Genomic DNA, 16,120 nt, shown 5'->3' with positions numbered 1-16,120 from the left:
GGCAGATCCATGTGGTCTTGAGCTCCTTGGGCAGTTTTGTTTTTGTAAAGGCAAAGGCAACATTGAATTCTGGGTCATTTCCAGTTGTAATCAAACAACTGCTCCCCCAGCGCGTAGGAGTCCTGCCAATGTCAGTTTGGTTTGGTGCATGGAGATGTGGATAAAGCAATGTTTGTTGTGCTGCCCTCTCATCCAGTGCATTGGATTTCCGTCAGAAAAATCATTTGCTGACAATAAGTTGAATCAGCTGGCAGTCACTGCACTGCAAAGGGAGGGGGGAGGAGGAGCAGAGTTCAATTAACCATGGAAATTTGTAGCTGAGGAGCATGAGGTGTTGTTTAAGATTAAACACAGGGAAGTAGCAAAAGAAATTTGTATAGACAAAGGCTCCTTCCAGTCTCAGTCCTACAATAAGTTAAGTGTTCCTAGTTAGAAATTGTGCCGAATTTAGGAGTCAGCCATGCTGCAGATCTAAATGCCATCCCTAAAGAGGGATGACCTACCTGGAGCTGTGCAGTCAAGATCTGAGCACTCCCCATCGTGTGGTATTAAACACCTCATGCTCCTTGAATAAACCCCCGTGTTCTTCACACACTGGAGCAGGTTCAGTGTGCTTGTACCTTTGGCCCTGTGCTGAGGGTGTTTATCTGTTGTGACACAGTTTAGTTCATAAAATGAAGCTTGGAAGACGAAATAGCCTTCTTTGAGTCGAGTTGTAAGATAAGGGGGGGAGGGAATAATTAGAGGATTGAAAGTCTATGTGCAATGAATTTTGCAAAGGTGAATCCCTGTCCCTTCTTTGGCCACTGCAGTCCCCTGGGACACTGTGCTTTAGAGCTATGAGTAAGCCTGTGTATTTGTGTGGAGGAGGAGGAGAAGTTTCTGTGTAGTACTGCCAATCTGAACACTGTATTTTTTCTCACAAGTCATTCAGTAATATCCCAGAAGATATCATACTTGATCCTTTGTACTACTTTCTTAAAGAAGGTGCCAAGTTCAAGCTTGTTTTGGAGACATTATTTGGAGATAGCTGGCTTGGCTTTTTGTAGTTTCTCGTTTAAGAACAGGTGATGTCCAGTGTTACATGGTGTTTCACAATTCAGAAGTTAGAAAGACAGAAGAGAGAAATGTTCTGTTTTGATTTTGTATGACTGGTTTAATTCTACCAGTCTTGATTTGATACTGCTGATGAGGATATTGCTGGCTTAGACAATTGCAGTCTTCTCAGGATGTCTAACTCTTGTCTAAATTTTTTTCTTCTGTTTTTTTTCCTGTTTCCACCATCATTGTCTTTCTTGTCTCAAGTAAAATACATATCACTCTTTCTGTGTGGCTGTTGTGTGAAAGATGAAGGCAAACTGGAGCACAGTTCTTTGTTGTCCCTGGAGGTGCCTTCCACACTTAAGCAACAAGTTCCTTTCCTGAATTTGTGAGTTCTTAAGTGGCCTTCCTGTAATCTGATTAATAAAGACAGTAATAACTTAAAGAAATTTGACTTGCTCTAGTTGTTGAAAATAGAAGGAAATGAGATTCCTAAGGTTCTCAAGTATATAGTGTAGCAGTTTCTAAATCCCTGTGCTCTGCCAAAGCTGTTTAATACAGCCAGGAACTGATCCAAAGCTTATGTCTGGATAAGTAAAAGAGAAAGCAAGTCTGCCATGTCAGGACAGGATGGTCATGTATTTTCCCTCACTATGTGAATGTGAATCTGTAGAAGATACGCTTGGGTTTTGGTTTGCTTGTGCTTTTCGGGGTTTTCTATTTGATGTAGTTGTTTGGTTTAGAGTTTTTTCTTATTTCTATTTTTAAGTAGATATAGGTTCTACTGTGTTTCTCAGAATCCTGTCATTGCAAGGTGTAATTTTAAACTTTAGGAACATGTCAGCAATTATTATAAATCAGTGAATTGAAATCAAATGTAGCAAGTTTTAGCACTGGGGGATTTCAGTATGCAAAGCGAATACTAGCAGATAAATATTAAAGTGAACTATTTGGAAAAGTGCGTTGAAAGCATGTGAACTAGGTGTGAAGAACTTTCAACCTTTATCTAAGAAAGTATTTATGACTTCTTATTGGGTTTAATGTTCAGATCATCTTTTCTTTTGGTGCAATTTGACAAGATGGACTGTCAGAAAACATTAAGAACAGGAATAAAGTGGAAAATTCTTTTGGGGGAAGGTGAGTTTGCAACAAGTTCATTGGAATACCATGGTTATGCAGCTTACAAATAAACAGTGTTCTAGTGCCTTTGGTTATAGAAACTGACCTGTGCCTTTTTCTTTTTTTTTTTTTAACCTGTACCTAAATTGTCATTGGGATGTTTTTGAGTGTTTTCATTTATGTGAGGAGGCATCCTAATGAGTGGGGAAATATTTCTTGAAGCATTTGCAGATACCAATGATATTTTGCTAGTTTGATCAAGCAAAGTATGCCAAGCACAATATGCCACTTTAGCTTGGATTTATACGAGGATGTATGTCAGTACAGTACCTCAAGGTGAATTTTTATATTGTGATAGCTGTGTAGGGAGCTGGTGGTTGTTTCTGATGCTTACTAGTACTAATGCTTCTGATGACAAAGGTGGCACTTGTTACAGATAATGAACTTGTACCCTGTGTAATTTAAAAACAAAACAAAACCAGACTATGTGACTAGATTGTTGTTGTTGTTATTGTGAGGAATTATGAACGGGTCAGATGATTCCTCCCCTCTTCACAATTGTAGGTTTTCTTGATAGCATGCCGTGCATACCGGATCTTGTGTCTACAAATATGAGCTAATGTTTTAAGAACATGGCTTTGGAGAGTCATGTTCCTCCATTGATGAAGTCAGCTTCACAAAACCTTTCTGTCCACTCCAGAGAGCAGAACTTAAGATGAGTTAAGTCCTGTCTCTGGCTTGTAATGCAGGACAAGAAGACAGAGAGGATCAGTTTCTTGAAGATAAATAAGATGAAGATCAGTTAAGATGATGAGATTTTTTTTTTCTTCAGTCTTAAAAGCAAAAGCAGCTAACAATTGCTACAAGTTTCTTTAGGTGTGGAACTCCTGTGTAATCTTTTAGACAACTGGGTAATTTTGCCTTACATTGCTGAGCATAATTAAATATCACTTCCTGGTACAAGATTTTGTTGTGATTGAGTCCCATGCAGTTTTGATACAATCTCAGCACATGTGGTCTGTCATAAAGATGTCCTACTCTTTTTAATATATTGATTTGTTTTTTTCAACTTGTGATTCTAGTCAGTTTAGGTCTAGACTGCAAGAAATACTGCAAGGCATATGAGTTTAGAATATGCAAGGAGGTTAAGTATAACTAATGTGGAAATTATTTAGCTTTTAATAAGCTTTAATTAAATAGGAATACAGCTTAAATTGCTATTATTTGAAAATGTCTGAAATAGAAGCAGAAATGTGCAGCAGGTTTTTTCTGAAGCCAGACAGTATGTCAGTGCTTATAACCAATATATTTTAAGTCATTTTTCATAGAGATTTGTCAGATTAAACAGTCTACTTCAAGATGCAATTATTCTTGTTTATTTTCTTTTCTTTTTTAAATTGATTTTTCTATTATTACTTGTGTTAGTAAAATTATTTTATCAAATCTTGCCTTCCATTCATCTAACACCATAGTTAGTTACATGTAGTTACAGATGTCATGCTTTTCTCCAGTAAGAAGCAGAGGAGATGAACAAAAACTAATTTCTTTTTAATTTTCTAGCCTATCCTTCCTTCAGTCTATTCCATGCAGTTATTCCTGCTGCTTCTCAGTTTTTATTTCTTCTTTTCAAAGAAACTAGAACAGGGAAATATTGGAATATAAGGAGGGACTCTAGAAAAGCGAGCTCCTGAAATTATTGAAACGGCCTTAGGGCTTGGCTGTTGTGAGCACAGCTCTTGCATCCTGGCAAGTGCTGAAAATAGCCTAGATTTAATGGCTTTTGTACATAATCATTGCCTGTCTTTCTACCATGGTGTGTTTATCCTGTCTGTGAGGGATGGTGGAGCTGTTTAGTTAATGTTTTGAAGTAGGACCTGTCCTTCTAGTTCTTCTGGTAAATAAAATCTGGCGTACTTCTAAAATAGCTAAAACGAAGGGCTTCTGTGTCTGTTGATCTATTAATACATGAGTAAACTTGCTGCTTTGTGGGTTCTTGCTTTTAAGACCAGATACTGGAAGTTGCAAATGGATGCAAGCAAACTTTATTTACAAATTAAATGAAATTTTTAAGTCTGAATGAAGTTTGAGAAGAAGAGTACAAAGTAGTTACACAATGAATTAGGAGTTGGTACATGTCAAGACATGAGAAACCAAAATAGATTGCCACTGTTGTCACAAGTCTCACTCCTAATCTTCTATAATAGACTTGAAACTCTGTGTTTTCAGTCTGTCTGAAATAACTGATGTACTTAATATTTTGCTGAACTCACTTTTACCATGTTATCCAAAATGGTGTTCTACCACAAAAAGTGCACAGTGAAGTGTTCATTTACAAGTTATACTTTGCCTGATAGATTTTTGTTTCAGTGATGTGTCTTCTCTCTGATTTAGTAATTTGAATAATTTTAGTAATTTTAGTTAATTTATTTGGCATCTGAACTATCAAGGAAATGAATCATAGCTTTTTTTGTAGACAGGAAAAGGGGGAGAAAAAGTTAATACTATTTTTATTTTCCTGATTCTAGGGTCTACTTACAGTGTGCTGTCCATAATGCCTTCTGACTCTGAAAGCAGCAGTTCTCTGAGCAGCATTGGTGAGTAAAGCATTAATATAAGAACCTGATGAGTGTGTCTTTTGGAAACTGGGAGAACAACTTTTTAAGGTTGCCTCGGGGAAGGGTGGAGAGATATCCTGGTCATAAAATCAAAGAAGTTGAACTATAAGATGTAACCATCCATCTTCACCAGGAACAAGTGTACTTTTGTGCAGTGCAAGCTCAGCCTTTTCATGGCTGGCTGCAGTTCTTGCATGTAAAATCTGTTACATTTGGATATATTAAATGATGTAACTATGCTTTGTGTTACTTAGTAAAATGATGTAAAAATGGCAACATTGTGTTTACACAAATCTGGAAGTATGAGAATATATTTAAGCGTGTGTGTATGTATTTATGTAGATGTGAAAATTGTGGTCAGAGTCAAAGGCATCATAGAAGTTATAAATAATGTTAGCCAAGGCCATAGCCTTCTAAACCTTTGACAGTGGCTGCAAGCTTTAGCATTTTTTCCCTGTGTTCAATGAATGGCTTCATTTTCTCTGTTTTTAAAATCATTGGGAAAGACAAAATACTTAGGAAAAAAATTGGAGGTATGAGAAACATTATTAGAGGTGTTTTGTCCACAAGATGCTCTTGGAGCAGCTCTATTAACTGTCAGTTTTCCTCATCTTTACTTTTACCAATACCTTCTGTTGTGAAATCTGTGTAGAAATCATTTGCCCTGGATAGGGAATGCAGGCTCTTGCATATTTCAAGTTCCAATGTTGTGTCAGGCATCTGTAGACTTCCCTGACAGCACCAGGCAAGTCAGTTGTCTTTTTAAGGATGTGAGTAGACATCTGTTGCAGTCATTGGGTTGAACTTTTAACTCCAGCAAGCAGGAACAAGATTTTAGGCCTGAATGAACTATTTACTGAAAATACTGGAAGCTGTGACATGTTAGTCTGATTTTAATCAAGACCACACTTGTGTGCTACTGCCTGAAGGAAGGGTAAATTTCATTTGCTGCAAGTAAATTGGGGACTGGAAATAGAAAGAAAAAAGTTCCTACATTTTTAGGGCCATCAGAAAGGCACCTTCCAAAGAAGGTAGTCTAAAACAAAATCCAGTAAGTTTGTGGGATAATTGTGTGACGTGATGGCTGAGACAGGAGAAATGCAGGTGGTACTGTCTAGTTCCATGTTCTTCATTTTAAAAAGGAGTGGCACATTTAAATCTTAATTTTATTTAATTTTTTTAATGTTACTTCCCACAACCTGTGTGTTGTTCATATTTTAGGATCCTGAAGTTCATACTGAATTTGGATCTATGCATTTGACAGAAGAGACTGCCCTCAGAATTAGTTTGTGTTTGGAGTCTGCAGTGATCGAAGTTGTTTTATGACTTGAAAATTAAGTGCCCTGCTATTAAACAGAAATTGTGATCTACTATTGTCCATAATTTTGTTTTCTTCAAATTATTAATGAATGCCAGGTATTTAATATTTTAAGAGATTAACAGCCAGGAGAATTCTTTGTTTGAAACTGTTTATTCTATGGTGTGATTATAGACTTGTTATTAATGAGTCTGATTTTTGCTCCAACTGTTTTCTCACCCTCGTGTCTTGTTCTACAAGAGACAGTATTTTTTCTGATCCAATATCAATAGAAAAATTGCTTAATAACTGACATACACTAATAGGCATCTTTGCAAGTCACTTCAAAGATTATTTTAATACTGACGGATTTATTGAATGATAAACCATCATAACTAAATCTGCCGGCCTGCCAGCTCCCCTAAGGCTTCATATGACTAGTTTGAATGGAATCCTAACAAATACTGAGGTGCTGTAGCATTTGAGGAATTTTGTATACATCTTGCCCCCCACTCTGACCCAATAATTTTCACAAGGGTAGTTCTGTGCAGTAGAAATAGTAAGTTTAACCTATGAAATGAATGCATCAGTGAAAAGAGGTAAATATGTCATGGTTTGGAGATAGTGCAAGGTTTTGAATCTGTTCAGTTTGACATTGGTAGTTACATGTGCACACACATGTATATAAAGGAGTATTTTTAGTTCCCTTCTCACACAGACCTTCCTCGCAGGAAAGGTAAGGGATCTATTTTATTATAGCTGTGTTCAAAACACTGGTTTAAAATTAATACCTTGATTCTGTTTGTTGAGTAGCTCAGAAACAGATGGGCACATTTGACTTTTTAGGGGAAGTGCAAAAGGTTTTGGGGCCACTAAGTATACCCAGATAAATCTTCAGATAATTACGCCTAGCAGTGTCTAATTAGGAGAGATAATACCATCTTTCATATGTAGTCTTTAGACTCCATATTTCATAAATGTAACTAGCGACTCATATGTCCATGTGCTTCTTCTTTTCTTCCCAAGCCTTAATTACCCTAGCTATTGTTAGAGATGGTTCTGCTGCCAGCATTTTTAATTGCATGATCTTTTTCTGAAATACTTCCACGTAAGTCAGGAAGTTGTGAAATGGAGGTGCTGCTATACATTTTACAGCTATCCTGGATTTGAGTTAATTTATGAAGCTATGGTATGTAACAATGGGCTTATTTTCCAGAAAAAGACTCTGATCTATGAACTAATCTTAAATAGAACTAAGGTTGTTGTTAGAAGATGATAGTTCTGAGAACTTGGGCTCAGTCTCAGTCCAATAACTAAAGCCTAGTGTTAGTATTTTGAAAGGAGGAGAGAGATAAGACTATATCTTTTGATCACTTTATAAACCCATGGTGTACCCAAGTCTTGAGTGTATTTGCAGTTCTGATTCTCTCATTGAAAGCCAAGAGTGCAATCAGCATGGAGAGCAGCAGCACAGATGAATGAGCAGTTATCCAGCAGTTTCTGTGTGGGGAACAAATGGATATTTTTGAGTTCTCTCAATCTTCACTAATGTCAATATAAAAGAGCAAAGAGTGATGCAATTTGCATAATGTGACTCAGAGATAAGCTTAGGGCTAGTCTATTCTGAGTACTGTGTTGTCATCCAAGCTTTTTTTCTCTTTCCCTGCCTCTGTGGGGCTTGAAGAGCATGAGGGAAGCAAGAATGAACTTCCATCCTCATGTGCATGTGATAGCATAAGCAGTTGAGTGGAAGCCACTTTCCCCCCTGTGTAATGGCAGGTTAGCGGTCTTGAAGAAGAAACTCTGCCTTTTTATTCATTTGGATCTGTATGTAAATAAAAATGCTGAGTGACAGCAGGTCTTTCTTGTGTATTTTCTTCATTGTTCAAAATTAATTTAGATGGCAATATTTTTTTTTTCCGCTTTTGCTTTCCTCCATTTCTTCTTGATGTTTTAATAAAATTGATGCTGTGCGTGTAAAACAGGTGATTTTGGTGGTCTGGTGAGCAAATATTCACGGTTTATTTCCATAAGAGGTACCATATAAACTGCTGTAATGGTGTAATACCAGCACTGGCTGTCAGCCCCAGCTTTGTCCCCTTGAAGGAACAAATCAGCATTAAATTGTCATGGTCTTCCTCTGTATATCCTTTCCCTTTGTTCTTGGTCAATGACAAAGATTTTTGTGTGTAAATAAAAGCATCCTTCATCTGCCCACTCCCTGTGACCAGCAAACTCTCTGAACAGAACTATAGTCCTGTGTCTCTGACATCAGAACAATTATTTATGGAGATTCAGTGCCTGTCGTGCCAAGCACGGAACAACAGTGTCACTTAGGAACTGGATAGAAACCAGTAACACAGCTCTGTGTGACAGTCCCTGGCAAGTCTCCACTTGACCAGTCATGATAACAGAGGAATAGAACAGAAAATCAAGACACCTTAAAAAAAAAAAAAAGATTTTAACAAGTGTCAGTTTGTATAGTGTGCTTAATTGACATTTGATGCCATGACAGGATTATGGTTTCTAGAATCAAGCCATTTTTCACCTATCTTAGTACCATAATGAAGCTTCAGAGTTTTTCTTTAGTGCTTTAAAAATATTTTTTTCCTCCTGTCCTCAATGCACAGATGTTTGAGTTTTGTTCTGCTTTGGTTTTAGGAAATGTTTTTTAATGGAACACAGCAGCTTGCATGCAGGTGACAGGCTGTGGCTGTTAAAAACTATTTTAATAATAAAAACTATAATGGAGGATCTTCCCAGAGAGGTATTGCATACTCTTCCATTCTTTTAAAGTATACTGAGTTCCTAATTAGATGAATTTTGGAATGGAAGAGACCTTCTGTCTTTTCATATGTATAAATTTCTTCTTTCCACTGCCGGACCTCTTTGCATTGTTTTGATTACAGCTGTCAATCTTGTAGCCTCTTCATTCCACATTGCATATTAGCACATTTTCCTTTTAACAGACTATTACTTTTCTAGCTGTTCAGTTCTTTGCAAATGCTATCTCGTCTTTTTCATCAAGAGTGCTTCTTCTTACTCTTCTCAGTTCATATCACTGTGCTTCATTTTGCTGGGGGAGCTTACATAGATATAGGGCTTTGTGATATAGGGGTCTGAGGCTATATATCATGTTGCAAATTGTAGGATAGATCATGATATGAACAGTGCAATGGGGAAGAAGGTAAGGAAGTAGAAATGTATTTTTAGGCTGATGGGGATTTTGAGGTTTATATGAATTTTCATTCTCAGAAGGAGGTGAGGCTTTCTGTTCTGGAGTAGATGTAGATTGTTATGGGGATTAAGCTGATTACGAAGCTTGGGTTGGAGGGACATTAAAGATCATCTAGTTAGATGGCCCTTGCCATGGACAGCAGTCTGTAATGAGCACCACCACTGGCTCTACAGTTTTATGCCTTTCCTTGCAGCCATCAGGTGGTCATATGGTCTATCTGCACCAACTTGTCCAACTTTGATTCAACTGACAGTATTTCTTTGCTTAACACTTGTTTAGCTTATCAGCCTGACAGGCTATTTATAAATCAGTTGTTTTCACTAATTGCATTTCTAGTTGCTTAATCTGAGAGCCTTAATTCTTACTCCAAAACAAACATTCCTACCCTCCCATCAGATTCCTTCCCAACAATGTTAGTCTTTCACCCCTCATTTTCATGTTGGCCATTTTGACTAGTGTCCTTTCATGTTGTTGTGATTTCAGTTTATTGCTTCATACTTTCTACAGCTGCATGTAACAAAGTAATTGTTATCACGATTCACAGGAACGGTTCAGTTGCAGGTGTGGCTTATGATGCTCTTTTAGTCTAAAATAAACACTCTATCCTTGTCTGAAAGAGTTATTTATTTTCTCTGAAAACCTATGGTAGTCTCTTGTTGTATTTCTTGCCTTTTTTTTTTTTTTTGTGACACAAAGTTCATATTTGCTGAAGACACTCAACAGTTAACACCAAGGAAAAAGTGACAGCATTACACTTGCTGAAGGGCCATAAATGAGTAAGGAGAGCTGCTAGGGACACTACCAGGACACCACATCATACTCCTTTTCTGTACAGCAGTAATTACCTTTGATGTTCTGCCTCCTCACCCATCCCTCTTTCTGTTCAGAAGTTGTTTTCCTGTAATACTTGCTCTCAATGACTGAATTAAAACTCTTCATCTAGATTTATTTCCTTTGTAGTAAACTACCCATTTAGTTTGCTGGAAAGAAGACTTTCAACTTGGAAATTAACACTTCCACACCCTTAAAGTAAATTTCACTCTCTGATTTTATTGTTTGCAAATCATGTAACTGTCTCTAGGATTGAGCCTTAATTTCTAGGTGATTTTTAGTGTGCTTATTAATTAACATCTCCTAATAATAAGCATTATGAATAGCTTTAGTGTGGTTTTGATGTGTTCCACGTTGATTTTCAGGCAGCTACAGTCTGATATTAGTCATGCACCAGGTCCTCTCAACTTCTTTCTCTTCAAAGGTCCACTCCATGGACCTAATGCCCTGTTTTTAAGAAAAGCAACATAACAATAAAAAGGTTGACTTTACTCATTTGTACTGATGGAGTCTTGAAGAAGGGACAGTGGGGTTTTTGTAGTGAGGGAACCACTAATAATAGAGCTGACCACTTCTTGGTATTTTGCTTGTTATAGTATCTTCTTAACATTTGGCAGCTCCATGTAGGAATTTTTGAAGAGTTGGTTGGTCTGCAATGATTTGAATGGAAATAGTGTATGTGAATACCCATCTCCTGCACTCCAGACAGCACCTCTGGAGCATGGTGTCTTTCACTGCTCCTTGAGACTCGTTATCAGTCTGTGCATTTAGAAAGTCCTTTTGGTGACTGTGGTTTTCTTTTGGAGCTGTGAAGTTGATGTGGTGAGTGATCACAACTCCTACAGAAGAAGATGTGAAGAGTGGAGCGCTGGAGGAGTCTCATCCCCTTGGTTGGTGTGCAGCTGGTGCCCCTTGTCACTGTCCCCTTTGGGTTCAGTGTGGGCACTTCAGTGTGGGTTATACTTCCAGTACACAGTTTGAAGCCTGACAAAGGTGGGATTTGAGCCAGGGAGCTCCTGTAAATTCAAACCCAGAAACTTCAGCTGTACATGCCTTGGTCATGGTAACAGATTTTACTGTCAGTTGTATTTCAGCTCAGCAAAATTCTGCAAGGACTTCTCAAACTGATGTGTTTGAGATGCCTTTCCCCCACTGCCCCCATCTCTGCTCTTTTTTAGTATTAGGTTGCAGATTTTTTTTCATGTTGACTTTTCTAGAACCACTGTTCAGTTCTTTCTATAGTCTTAAACTTATTGAGGCTGAAAGTTTATTTTAGATGCTGCTGGCTTTGTTTAGGTTTTTATAGTCTGAATTAGAACTATATACTGAAATGCTACCCATCCTTTTTCCTTGCATTTTGTATGATTGTCACTGCTTTCATAATCTATTAGGTTTTCTGTCTGTCAGATAAAACTGTTTCTACAGTTCATTATTTTACTTTTCATTTTTCTTTCCTTAATGTACTGCTGCTTGTTTTTTCTGAAGTTGTATTTGCCTGCATGCAATTCTGTTGTGTGCTCTCTGCTGTTCCATGATCACTTCAAAAGGTGCATCTGAAGAAACGTATCTAAATGATAACTAGGGAGTAATTTAGATTGTAACCCTTTTCTAGTGCTCATAAATTATTGAAAGAAGGTAAATATTTTAGAATGCAATTTTCCTACATCAGACATAAGTCTTTACTCTCGGTACCTTAGCTTGGAGAGAAACCCTGTTGATCATGCTTTGCAATACCTCTTGCAACTATTTTTTAGCACTTTCTATCATGATTTACAAGACCATGAAGAAATAATATCCTGAATATCTCTGTTCATTTTCTTTTTTCATGAAAGAAAACAAATGAAAAGGCTTGACTGTACAATGAGTAATCTCCTGTTTGTTTTCAAGCAGGAAGGAGCACAAATTTATGAGTTTAACAAAAATCATTGTAAAATTAAGGCTTTCTGTTAGCTTGTGACAGGTTGCCTTCTGAATTAGTTGAATCTGTCGTACAAGTTTATTTCTCAAAGACTGAGGAGTTTATTATAACTCAAAATATGTTAATGATATTTCTTAAAATTGGCTGTTTATGCATTGGTACCCATTTTCTTATCTCAACATACTTATTTGGCATTATGGTACACTTTGGTCAGGTTAAGTTTTTCATCCCTGTTTCTGTTAAAATGTTCTCTTATTCTTCAAAAAATATGCTACCCCTTCCCCTCATACGAAGTTAATTTCTGAAGCTGTAGTTTCTGTGTGGATATATCATCTCTTCAGTCATTGTTGATTAATCATCAAGAGTTCTGTTCAGTATATGCTACAGTAATGGATCTTTGTGGTTTCTGTGGAGTCCAGCATTTGGGCAATAATAGGGAAGATAGGATTGCTCCAGCTTCTGTTTTTAAGGCTTTTCTTTTATACAACCTGTGATGGAAATCCTGCGAAATCTCACTTTGGATGAAGTCAGTGCACAGTCAGGACTTACTGTACTGCATTGTGGGTGAAGCGTGTTCTCTCCACAGCACACATCCCTGCTGCCAGCTGCTGCAGGACTTGGTGAGTGCTGCTCACCTGGAGACTGGCCAGGCTGTGACTTCCAGAGAGTAGAGTCCTCAGAACCCAAGTGCAGCTTGTGTCAGGCATGAGTTGTGAGGCTCATCGAAGCAGATGAATGAGTTACACTTGGCAGGACATGCAGTAAATGCCTTTTCAGAAATCCAGGTTGTCTGAGAAAGGAGGTGAGTTACTGAAAGGTGACATAATTTGGATAATGGAGATTTAGCCTTCAGGCTTGTGCATTTTAAGATCTGTGTGACGGGTTGAAGTACAAAAAGGAAGTACTTTCGTGTAAAATATGCAGTCAGATGGAAAAAGAATATGAAGCTGGAAGCACAGGTCACTTTCCTTCTGCTGCATCAAGATGCAATAAAAGGATTTTAGCATTCAGCTCTAAAAGCTCCTTTAAAAGAAACCAAGACTGGAATTTTTCTGGTGAAAAAAGATTTTACTGAATGTGTGTGCTTATTTTTTAAGCATTCAGAAATCTGATTTTAGTTTTACAAGACCTTTTGTGCAACTGTTGAAAATGGAAGCCTGTCAGGAAATAAAGCAGAGGTAAATTTTGAGTCTCCTTCTAAGGATAGGAGTGGGAAGAACTGCATTATATTGATCTGGGTTTTTACAGAGCTTAAGAGGTGTACATCTTGTGGCTGATATTTTGTGTCAAAAATATCATTGCATTAGAGAGGAAAATATCTGTTGATGTACTTGTAAAAATTGACAAGTTAATGAGAAATAACCCCTTTTGGTACTAAGACAAATGGTTTCATAATTGTGAAAAAAGCTTCTTTCCTAAGGCTAATTAGCCTATCTTTTTTTAAAGCAGACTTTTCTTTCTTGGCACAGTTTTGGGACTGTGCACAAATGTTCTTGCCTGAAGAAGATTGTCACTTGGATGCTGTTAAAGCTGTCAGGGGAGGCTGAGGAGCAGAGGTAGATCTCTGGCCTGCTTTTATTGTGCTTAAAGATCCCCAGAGCAGCCACTGGGTGCCTGTCTATGTCTTGTGTAGCAGACACTGTCCATGGGACTGCTGCTGGGTTAGCAGTGATAGTAGTGATGGACATTGTTCCTCCAGTGCCCTTTCCTCCCTGGACAGCACAGCAGCCTTCCTGATGAATTTCCTCCTTCCTCTTGACCTCTTGCATCCTGTTCATCTGTTCTGCTTGCAAACAGCCCCAGGATGACATAAGCTTTTGAACCTCTCTGTAAGGATGAGAAGGGGATTTTTTCCATGTTACACATCCTCTGGTGTGTCAGCTCAAGCAAGATGATGTGCAGGTTGCTGCTGAATTTATCAAAGACCATGCAGCTTCTCAGCACCTGAATTTGATTTGTCTGCCTTTACGTTTTAGATTGTTTATGAAATTCCTTTTTCATTGATGTGTCCAAACTCTTTCAAATGAATAAATGTTCTGCCTTTTTGTATCTACTTTGTTATTTCCTTACTTTATTCTCTATATCCCCTGTATCATGTGTATTATTACTGGTTTCTTGCCGTAGAAATGTGTAGAATATTTCTCATCTAAAAGAAAGGATAGCTTCATTTTGGAAGTGAAAATCCTTAGTCCTTATGGATGAAGGGGCTTTGTCTGAATGCAGGAATGAAACAAAGTAGTAAGAAAAGCAGCCTGCATTGAGAATTCTTCAGAGTGATGCGAGTTTGTCTTTTTCCAGAATGCACCTTCTTTCTGCTGTTTTTTTATTTCTTCAGTTTGCTATTAGTGTGTTTGCATACATTATTAGGCAATAGTTAGATTAAAAAGAACAGCCTGTGCTCATAAATGCTCATTACAGTAGCAGCTGGAAGGTATAAAACCAGGGATCCTGTTATTGTAGATGCTGTACATATGATAGTCCTGACACTGCAGTTATTTTGGTGTGGGAACCTCAAAGCACAGGTAGTTTTGCTGAGAAGTTGGAGAGGGTTTTTACATTCTGCAGTACCTTCATGAACTGGGTTCAGGGATAAAAAGCCAGTACTTGCAATTCATTAGCATTTGATCCAGCAAAATAATTTTGAGTTTCTTTCTTTGAAAAGACAATGAGTGGAGAGCATTGTTTTTCTATTCTGTTGTTGCTTAATTAACTAAAAAAAGGCCTAATAAAGCTACGTCTTGACAAGTTAATACATACGTCAGCAACTTGTTTGAGTTCTATAATTTTGTAAACTATTTCTGACATTTCTCTTTTGGGTAGAAAATAATTGCCTGTATATGTTTAAGCCTTTAACTTTCAGATCTGTGACCTGTATCTTTGAGTCTGCTCTCATGTGTCTGAGAGATACATGAGCAAAACTACATTTACAACTTAATTTTAAATGAGCAGAACTAAAATTAGAGTCGAATTACTTGTCAGCAGTTGTTAGGACGTGATATACCAGACTCTCTGCTCTTGGGAAGGAGACAACCTTGTGCTCTCACAGTTGTCTGAGAGGACAGTAGCCATCATTGTTCAACTCTGATTTTAGGAAAGCTGAGAGTTAAAAAGTCCCACAAAACACTTTAAAGTATGACTGCCCCTTAGAGGAAATTTCATGTGTGGTCCAGTTGCAGTGATTGTAATGTGCTTGTGTTAGCCAGTGTTGTTAAAAATGAAGCCCAGTTTTCATGAGTTGTTGTTAAGTGAAGTCCTTAACTTCACATGCTAGACTGAGAAATTGTGAACTATGAAGACATAGAATTGCATTAAAAGTAGTGTTTTCTGTAGCCTATGGCAAAGTGGTATTTCTGTGCTGCTAGAAAGAGGAGAAGAGCCCCTGTGCTGTAGCAGTTTCTTTGCTATCTCTGGAATAAGTTGATATGGGTCAATTTTACTGGTGTTGGGGGGTTTTTTAAGGGATGGGGGTTGTTCTTTATTTCAAATAACTTGACTTCTGTCAGTATGTCCATTTCTGAGGTCTTTGCAATTGTTACTGCTAACTTGCCTTGCCTTTTAAGCTGCTTGTAAGTTCCTGAGTAAGCAAGGAACCTACCCATGCAAACTGAACTCACAACACAGGGCCTTTCTGCTAGCATGGGATCCGACTGGAGTTATTCTTCTTTCAACTCACTGGTGAGAACTTAGATGAGTTACTTCATTTTTGGACAGGATTCTGCAGACAGAAAGATAGGATTTTTTTAACATTAGTGTTCACTTCTTTAGTGAAGTTGTATTGTTCTTTTGGGGCGTTTGCTCACTGCCAATATTTCTCCCTTCATCAGGTACGACTGGTAAAGCATCATCTCCACCCCCCGTGATAGACTCGAGACAGATGAGTGAGAAGCTGGAGACGATTTTATATCAGCTCCGCCAGGTGACTCGAGAGAGGGACGAGCTGCGCAAGCAACTTGCACTTTCATCTCCTGGCTCAACCTTCGATGACTGCAGGTAAACAGGGAGGAAATGCAGCATTTGCATTTCAGCTTTAGTAGTGTTTTCAAGTGCCTTGGCACCTGCTT

At 37.9% G+C, this 16,120-nt stretch overlaps 1 protein-coding gene across 4 annotated transcripts in view; it reads left to right on the top strand.

The window, feature by feature from the left end:
* DLG5 (discs large MAGUK scaffold protein 5) overlaps positions 1-16,120 on the top strand; it is a 97,405-nt gene that overhangs the window by 31,211 nt on the left and 50,074 nt on the right. For all 4 annotated transcript variants that reach the window (XM_054515513.1, XM_054515512.1, XM_036386050.2 and 1 more), the window contains exons 2-3: positions 4,686-4,754; positions 15,884-16,049. In XM_054515513.1, the coding sequence (XP_054371488.1) occupies positions 4,686-4,754; positions 15,884-16,049 (235 nt within the window). The remainder of the gene's footprint in view (positions 1-4,685; positions 4,755-15,883; positions 16,050-16,120) is intronic.

Source organism: Molothrus ater, chromosome 8 (genome assembly GCF_012460135.2).
Source record: "Molothrus ater isolate BHLD 08-10-18 breed brown headed cowbird chromosome 8, BPBGC_Mater_1.1, whole genome shotgun sequence".
Classification (NCBI taxonomy): domain Eukaryota; kingdom Metazoa; phylum Chordata; class Aves; order Passeriformes; family Icteridae; genus Molothrus; species Molothrus ater.
Note: the sequence above shows the minus strand (reverse complement) of the source record. Positions and strands in the feature narration are given on the sequence as shown.